The sequence below is a fragment of the Galeopterus variegatus genome, unplaced genomic scaffold (genome assembly GCF_000696425.1).
Source record: "Galeopterus variegatus unplaced genomic scaffold, G_variegatus-3.0.2 Scaffold5981, whole genome shotgun sequence".
In the NCBI taxonomy this organism is placed as follows: domain Eukaryota; kingdom Metazoa; phylum Chordata; class Mammalia; order Dermoptera; family Cynocephalidae; genus Galeopterus; species Galeopterus variegatus.
In genome coordinates this window covers 102,115-111,298 of record NW_007732092.1, presented here as the reverse complement: position 1 = coordinate 111,298, position 9,184 = coordinate 102,115, and the positions used below count along the sequence as shown (strand labels likewise).

General features: G+C 45.4%; 1 protein-coding gene across 1 annotated transcript in view; it reads right to left on the bottom strand.

Moving 5' to 3' along the window:
• The window catches only part of LOC103605674 (keratin, type II cytoskeletal 6A), a 6,576-nt gene extending 4,879 nt beyond the window's left edge, over window positions 1–1,697 (bottom strand). Inside the window, exon 1 of the mRNA XM_008590294.1 lies at window positions 958–1,697. Coding sequence (XP_008588516.1) covers window positions 958–1,497 — 540 coding nt within the window. The 5' untranslated portion in view covers window positions 1,498–1,697. The remainder of the gene's footprint in view (window positions 1–957) is intronic.
• Window positions 1,698–9,184: the final 7,487 nt, after the last annotated feature.

The following is a 9,184-nucleotide window of genomic DNA, read 5'->3' as shown; positions in this document are numbered from 1 at the left end:
GTCCAGGACCTTGTTCTGCTGCTCCAGAAACCGTACCTGGAGAGCAGACCACATAGATGGTCATTTGCCAGACAACGGCAAAAAGAAGTAAGTGTGTGTGTTATCAGGTTTCCCAGCAGCTTGGGGTTCTCCATGGTGCTGGGCTGCTGCAGAGCATGCACCAAGACTCAGGGTGAGGATCTGCTCCCCCAAACCTTTTTCCTTTGTTCCCCACAGATCTAATTGGATATTCAATGATTGTCAACAATTTCTCTCCCTTTCTTTCCAAGCACAATCACAAATCTAGTTAAAAAATAATGTTCACCTAATATATTGTAAAAAATTTTTATTGCTGATAGGACCTCAGTTAGAAGGGATGTTAAATATTGTGTGATGATTATTTTCCAGTCCAATTTCTCATTTAGTGCATGTGTCTCCTCCATAATATCCTGGTTTTCTGGTCACTCTCTGTCTCTAGAGTCAGTTAGCATTTCTATAGATTGTATAAATGTTTCTAAGAGTTTTTTGTTGTTGTTGTTAGTCAGACCAGAATATCATTTTCTTTCTTTCTTTCTTTTTTTCTTATGTTGAATTTTTTTCCCTTCTTACTCAGACCCCAGAGTGTAATTTATCAGCCCAGATACCACCGGCCTTTTTTTGGTGGTCTCCCAGACCCTTCTGAGGGAAAAGCCAACCCATTCCTTTCTCTCTATTGCCTCTCATTGTCTATGCTTCAGGTTTAACAAAGTTGAGAGTTCTTGCTAGGCAGGAACAGGGACCATCTAGGAGCTTCCGTAGTTCTAAATGATTCCCATCACCTGCTGCCTGTTGTCAACACGGAGCCAAGCTGGCGTCCCTGTGCAGAGCTGGTCTGAGTCCCCTCTCCCTGTTTCCTATGCCTCCCCTGGTAGAAAGTTTGCTGTTTCTCCAACTCGGGACTCTGAAATCCCCTGTGGAGGGCTCGGTCTCATGTCTCACCTTGTCGATGAAAGAGGCGAACTTGTTGTTGAGGGTCTTGATCTGCTCCCGCTCCTCAGTCCTCACCCGCTGGATGGTGGGGTCGATTTGCAGGTTCAGGGGAGTCAGGAGACTCTGGTTGATGGTGACCTCTTGGATGCCTCCCGGGGGGCACACAGGGAAGCCAGAGCCGCCATATCCACCTCCAAAGCCAGCGCCACCACCGAGCCCAAAGCCACTACCAGCTCCACCGCCGAAACCAAATCCACTCCCGGCTCCAGCTCCAAAGCCAAAGCCTCCTCCAACTCTGCTGCCATATCCACCACTGATGGCACAGCTGCCCCCTCCAATGGAGATCCTCTTGGAGCCCCCCAGGCCATAGAGGCTCCGGCTGCCAAAGCCAGCCCCTCCATATGCTCCCCCGAGGCCTCCACTAGCCCTGGAGCGGGACATGGAGACACTGCTGAAGCCAGAGCGGCAGACCCCGGGGACTCTGGCTGAGCTGGCACTGAAGCCACGGTGGCTAGTGCTGTGGCTCCTCATGGTGGATTTGCTAGACATGGTTCCTGAAGAGAAGAAGGCTGCGCAAAGTGGGAGAGGCTGGAGCGTGGAGGAGAGGAGCAGAACTGTGCTATGGGCCTCCCGGCAGCAGTTTATATATGGTAGAAATGGGCTGGGCTCAGTCCTGGAAGGTGAGCTTGCAGGTTGGGAAGGGCTGGGCTTTACAAATAGTGAGATCACCCCCAATCTCCAGTAAGGTATGAAATGTAAAGATTGCTTTTTGGCTTCCTTTAGTCATGGAGAAATTCTCCTGCCTTCCAGCCTTAACTTGATCACAACACAATAAGCCTGGATATAAATTCACTGAAGTCATGAGTTAGTCATGTTCTCAAACAAAGAGACAAGGAGCTGATCTGTGATAATTGTCCCTTACTTCTGCTTAATCAGACACTCCCTGCATGCCCCCTTCCCACACAGGTTTTCTCCTCCACCAGCACCACCCTTCCCATCTGGGTGGGGCTCTCCCTGAGGGCTTACAGGCTTTTGCCCAAAGGCCTGAGCAGGAAGAAGCCTGCTGTGTGTTTTCCAATGAGTTTGAGCCAGTTCCTCTGTAGCTCTTGGCTATCATTCCTGGTGGTCTGGGCACAGGAATGATGGCTACTTTGGGGATATAACTCTCCTTTGTAAGGCAAGAGGGACAGATGAGTTTTTTTATTCTGCAAGCACATTTGCTCTGTGTCCTGTGTGATAAGCTGCACCCTTGGCACTTTCCTGAGAGGACAGCAGCAGACATCGCCCAGGGTGAATCTACAAGGAGTTTCCATCCAGCCCTCAGCCCACCCCCCACCCCCCCGCAGTGTTTGTGCTCCCACTGAGCTGATTCTCCTGTCAATCTGTCTTTCCAGCTGAAATTCACACACACCTTTTTCTTTGGTGCTTTGGAATGTTCACATACAGCTTAATCCAAAATGAGTAGGACAAAAGTCATTAAGGAATTCACTGAACTTTTCTTCCCACAGATTTTGACATTTCCTAAGAATCAGTTTAATGGGGTGTGTGCAGAAAGTTGAGGTGCAAGTAAAAGCAGTGAATCATAAAAATGTGCCCTTACAAGTAGGATGATGCACAAGTCAACCCCAAAGTTTTATTTCTAATCTAAGTGCTTGAAATGTCAAATCCCCATACACCTTCTTGGAGGGAGGGCACACTGTCACAGGAGAGTAGTGCTTGGTTTAGAGGGAATGAGGTTCATATTTTCCATCCTTGCGTTGAGCACTGTATATGAGGAGTACTGAGAACAATTCTAGGCATGTCGTTCTGTGAGAGCATATGGTTAAATAAGCACCTGTGGGAGGAAAGACAAACCCACATTGCAATGAGCCTGAAGAAAGCTCTTGTTACTATTTTAAAAGCAGTGCCATCTCTCCAACATTTGGGGGGATACAGCATCCAGGAGCACAGGGTGTTCCCTGTCCAAAGGAGGTGCTAACTCAGCGTCTGGCAGGAAAGAGACACCTTAAGACAACGGAAGCAGCTCCCCTCTCTCCACCCTGGTTGCACAATGGTTGACCAAGAATGTGCTTCCACCCAGTTCTGGGAAAGAAGAGTGACTTCTCATGGTGCAGTGCTCTGGTCCACTCTGCTGTCTTGGGGTAGAGGCTTTAGGCTTGGCATGGATGAGGCTAGGGTTTGTAGGAAGGGCTGGCAAGTCAAGTGGGAGCAACAAGCATTTTCCCGATGTCCTATGTCTGTTTCAATGTCCAATGCCTATGGCTGCTGTCACACCACAATGAGAGAGTTGACTGGCTGTAACAGAGATTTTTATGACCTGCAAAGCCTAAAATATTCACTACTTGTCCCTTTAAAGAAAACTTTTGCCAACCCCTATCCAAGAGCCTGGGCTCTGGTCCTGTGTGTCTTTATGCAAATTACTTAACCCTTTGTGGTTCGGTTTTACACCTGTAAACTGGAGGTAAAAATAGTACCTCCCTCACAGTGTTGTTGTGAGGATTCAATGAGATTATTAATGTGAAGTTCTTACCACAGTGTCTGGCACATAAGTTCTCAATGACGATGAACTAATATCATTATTAGAAGGAAATATGAAGGAGTTTGATATGTAAAGACCTACACAAAGCTTCAAGACCTCAACACAAGGGCAGCATATTTGTGTGGGTGGGGGGCAGTTTGGGGACGGTGAAAGAAATGAAACCAACATTACAGGCTTGAGCCACATTAATGAGGATCTAGAAAGCCATGAGTAGGGGTTTTGCTCTGGCTCTGGGAATCCATGCGGAGCCACAGAAGCCAGAAGAGCAACAGGATCAGAAGAGCAATTTGCAGGCTTGGGGTGCTCAGAGCAGCAGCACAGAGTAGAGCTCCACTTCTGGGAGATGGAGGGAGGGTTGAGTCCTTGGCGAGGAGCCCAGCAGGCTGCTCCCCCTCCTCTGGAGCCAGGTTCCCCTGCTCTTCCTCTACTGGTTTCAGGCCATCCTCTGGGCTGTGCACACAAGGATAGGCTACCACCCACCAGCACAGGTGACCCTATCTGTGCCTCTTTTAGTACTGATTTTTTATATTGGGGAGCAATGGACTCATCCCTGAATGAAGCATATAATTTAATTGCAACAGGGACCTCATATTCAACCATTTAGCCTATCATAGGATGGTTTATCTTCAACATCTTATTCAATCCCAGGCTTGGCATATACACCAGACAGCACCAGCAATATAGTGTCATGTTTAATTTCTTAATGTGAGTCTTTCGCTTATTGGTGGATTTATAAGACAATTCCTCATTTAGAATATATATACCTACAAACACACATGGAGCTTTTTATTTTAAATCCCTATCACCACCTGCCAGGGAGTGCTCTAGGAACCAATCCCAGTGACCCTTACAGTGAGGACAGCTGGGAGAACTCATGAGAAATGGTGAGGACTTCAAAGACAGTGGAGGGGAGTTGGAGAGGAGGGAAGCACCGGCCCCCAGCAGACGCATTGCTGATTCCACTCCTTCCCAACCCCACCACTCTTACAGCGCCAAGTTTGTACTTGGTTCATTTGCTCTTGATTTTCTGTATCTTTCCCTGTGTGGGTGCAGGAGGTGCCCAGCGTCTCCCATGCCCACTTTCAGACTGCCGCCCTGGGCTGGGCGCTCTTTATTTCCTCCTCTAGAGTCTATCCCTCTCCTCTCTGCCCCTGCTTTAGCACCCGGGAGAGGGTTGTGTTCATAGGCATGGGGGACCCCCTGGATGATAAGAGAACTGGGTTCTCAGATGAAATCTCCTGGTGACCCCGGATCAAGTCCCATGGTGGAGCCCAGGGGAGTTCTGCTTTTCCAGTGGAGCTGGGTGGGGAAGGCCTGATCTTCATAAGATTAGAACAACAGGTGATAGTTTGGGCAACTATGAGGGAGACACTGAAGCAAGCAGGGTAAGTAACTTGGGTGACATGGGCTGCTGAGCCCAGCCTCTTCCTCCTTTCCCTCTGAGCTGTGTGGTGCCGTGGAATGCAGCATGCCTTCATTCTCGGCCCAGGGATTCACCTGCAGTTCTCACATTGTTCCCAGCACGGAGGAAGGGCAGGAGGGAGCTCCTGAAGCCCAAGCCCATGGAAAGTCTGCCTCAGGAGGATTTGCTGAGGCTTCTGCCTCCCTGGGTGGAGCTGGCAGATGAGAAAGAGGGATAAGCTATTGTCATCACCATGGGCAGAAGCTTGAGACTGAGTGGCTGATCCTGCAAGCCATAGCACGGGATAATGCCATTCAGAGGGAATCCCACAGACCCAGCCCTGTCCCTGGGGAGTACCCATTGAAAGAACATCTCCATGTTGCTAGACAAAATGCTTGGTTCCAAGCACTGACCTGCCTCTGGGACTGTGGTCCCGGATCTCCAGAGGTCACTCCATGTGACTTTTTCCAGTGGGGATACATTAGGAGCATCTTCCTCACAGACTTGAGGAGGCCCAGGAAGCACTGTGGCTGCCATCTCAACCACACGTAGTGGTGTGTGACAATGGGTCTGGAGTGAATTCGGGTACAATTATTAGTCTGCAGGATTGTTGCACACCCTGTGCCATGAGGAGCATATACTGAGTGTTTGTGCAATCACAGAAATAAGAGAACTGATTATTCTCTTATTAATTGATTTTGTACATGTTCGTATAAAACCTAATTACCAAATAATACATTTTGAGAGTGTACAGTTCTTTTTGACTCACCCTGCACATACTGGTACTGGGCAGGTAGTTGCACTTGAATATTTAAGTATTAAAGTGCATAATTGGGCTGGAGACCCAAGGGCATATTTGGAAGAAGGGGACAAACTTTGGCTTTTCTGATCAATGTGAGGAAACTGGTTGGAGTAGGAGGAGCAATGTGTACCACATGAATGAGGTATTTTGATGATCTGAGGCAAGAATTGATGTTAGAGAAGGCATGGAGGTGGGAAAGGAACAGGCTGAACAACAGGACCAGGCCAAGGCATGCTTACAGCGAGTAGGACGAAAGTCACAGTGAGGGGACGTGGGGACAGATCCTCCTTCTGTCATGTGTACATGGTTCTCCATAAGAACAAGTGTTGAAGGGAGCCAGGCCAGGGTTCCAGAGAGGCTGGTAAAATCTCCAGGAAGAGTCACCAATGGACTGGTTTCGCTTTCTCTCCACCGTCTCCCCCAAGTCCCCACCTCTCCTCTTATTCCTGTCTCCACTTTGAGCTTCTGATTTCCGCTCCCTCACTGCTGCAGGCCCACCTCATTATACTTTGTGATTTTTTTTTTTAAGTGTAGTTGGGGAGAAATACTCTAATAATCCCCCAATGAGACACACAAGGAACTTGGCTTAAATAATTTAAGCAATTGGGTGCAGTCTTATGGAACGATGCCTTACTGCATCTGCACTCTTGTTAAACTCCCTTTATTTCAGTAAAAGGGAAATACATGGTTAATTATGATGAAGTGGGTGATTCTCCCAAATTTGGAATTATTTGGAATAAATCCTACTCAAAAATATTTATCGCAAAATTATCTCATCTTAGAGCACACATACCCTAGAAAGCAAACAAGCCTCTGTCTCCTCTGTGGTTTTTTGGCATTTAGTGGCTACTTGCACCCGTTAATCCTTTACAATCTCACATTAAGCCTAGGGTTGGGATTAGTGACAGATCATTGATACTCTGGCACAAGTCTGTGGGACTAATGTTGGAAGGCAGGCCTCAGGAGAATCTGATAAATTTAACTTCCTTCCCTTTTCCTCTGCGCTTCCCTCAGCTACTTCAGGGAAATAACCTGATTTTCTCCAGATAGACACAGAAGAACACACAGCGTGAGTAGAAAAGTCTGGACTCTGTGGCAGAAACTGCTGATTGGCTAATCTAGGTTCCATTCCCAACATGATTCTTTCTTTCCCATGTCCACTGTAGAAACTGGAAAAGTGACATATTCCTTTTCTTTTTTAGAGATTTTTGTTTACTGAGTATAATTTACATACAGTGAAATGCCCAGATCTTAAATGTAGAGTTTAGTCTATTTTGACAAACTCATGCACCTCTATAACCCACACACTATCAAGATATAGAATATTTCCACTACTCCAGAAAATTCCTTTCTACCCCTTCCCTATGAACCCCACTGCCCCAAGCAAACACCATTTTGATTTTTCACCAAAGAATGAAACAATATATATCATGTGTGTCTGGGTTTTTTTTTTTTTTTTCTCAACAAAATGTTTCTGAGATTCCTTTAGGTTGTTGTGAGTATCAGTAGTTTATTTTTCATAGCTGAATTGTGTGCCATTGTATGAATATATCACCGTTTGTTTACCCTTTCCTCCTGATGAGTTCCTGGGATATTTCCAGTTTGGGATTACCTTGAATAAAGCAGTTAGGAATATACTTGTGAGTATTTCTGTGAACATCATGTTTAAATTTTGCTTAAATAAATACCTAGAAATGGAATTGCTACATCAAGAGTAAATGTATATTAGTTTTCCAAAGTTGTTGTGCCATTTTTTAAAATAGAATTTATTTTTAGAGCAATTTTAGGTTTATAGCAAAATTGAGCAGAAAGTATAGGGTTCCCATATACTCCCTGCTCCCACATACACACAGCCTTTCCAACTATCGACATCCCTCATCGGAATGATACATTTGTTACAATTGATGAATCTACATGGACATGCCATTATGACCCAAAGTCCATAGCATATATTAGAGTTCACTCTTGGAGTTGTACATTCTGTGGGTCTTGGACAATGTATAATATGTCTACCATTATAGTATCATACAGAATAGTTCCACTGCCCTAAAAATTCTCTGTGCCCTGCCTATTCATCCCTTCTTCCCCCCAACCCTTGGAAGCCACTGATCTTCTAACCATCTTCATAGTCTTTCCTTTTCCAGAGTGTCATGTGGTTGGAATCATACAGTATGAAATTTTTTCAGACTGGCTTCTTTCACTTAATAATGTGCATTTAAGCTTCCTTCATGTCTTTTCATGGCTTGATAGCTCATTTATTTTTAGTGCTGAATAATATTCCATTGTCTGGATGTACCATAGTTTATCCATTCACCTATTAAAGGACACTTTGGTTGCTTTCAAGCTTTGGCAATTAAGAATGAAGCTTCTATAAACATCTGTGTATAGGTTTTGTGTGGGAATAAGTTTTCAACTCATTTGGTCAAATACCAAGGACTTCCAATTGCTGGGTGGTACACTAAGAGTATGTTTAGTTCTGTAAGAAACTACCAAACTGTCTTGCACAGTGGCTGTACCATTTTTCATTCCCACTGGCAATGCATGAGAGCTCCTGTTGCTCCACCTCTTTGTCAGCATTTGGTGTTGTTTTGGATTTTGACCATTCTAATAGATGCGTAGAGGTAACACATTGTTGTTTTAATTTGCATATCCCTGATGACATGTGATGTTGAGCATCTTTCCATATGTGCATTTGCCATCTGTATGTCTTCTTTTGTGAGGTGTCTGTTAAGAACTTTGGCCCATTTTATAATTGGGATGTTTGCTTCTTATTGTTGAGTTTTAAGAGTTTTTTGTGCATTTTTTTTTTTTTTTTTTGTCTTTTGTCTTTTTCCGTGTCCTGGCAACGGATCGCAACCCTCAGTGTTGCCCCCGTACCGGACCGGGGACCAGCAACGGGACCGCAACCCTCGGTGCTGCTCCCGCGCCTCGCTCAGCCAGTGAGCGGGAACCGGTCTGTATGTGGGATCCGAACCCTTGGGCGGGAGCGCCGCCGCGCTTCCCAAGCGGCGCACTTATCCAGTGCGCCACCGGGCCGGCCCTTTTTGTGCATTTTGAATAACAGTCTTTTGCCAATATTTTCTCTCAGTCCATGTCTTGACTTATTCTCTTGACAGTATCTTTCACAGAGCAGAAATTTTAATTTTAATGAACTCAACCTTATCGATTATTTCTTTCATGTATGTTATCTTCAGTGTTGTATCTAAAAAGTCCTTGCCATGCCCAAGGTCATCTAGGCTTTCCTCTATGTTACATTCTAGGAGTTTCATAGTTTTGCACTTTACATTTAGGGCTATGATCAATTTTGAGTTAATTTTTGTAGAGATTGTAACGTCTGTGTCTACATTTTTTTGAATGTGTATTTCCAGCTGTTCCAGCACCATCTGTTGAAAAGACTGTCTTTGTTCCATTGTATTGCCTTTGCTCCTTTGTCCAAGATCAGTTGACTGTATTTGTGTGGGTCTAATTCTGGACTCTCCATTAGGTTCCATTG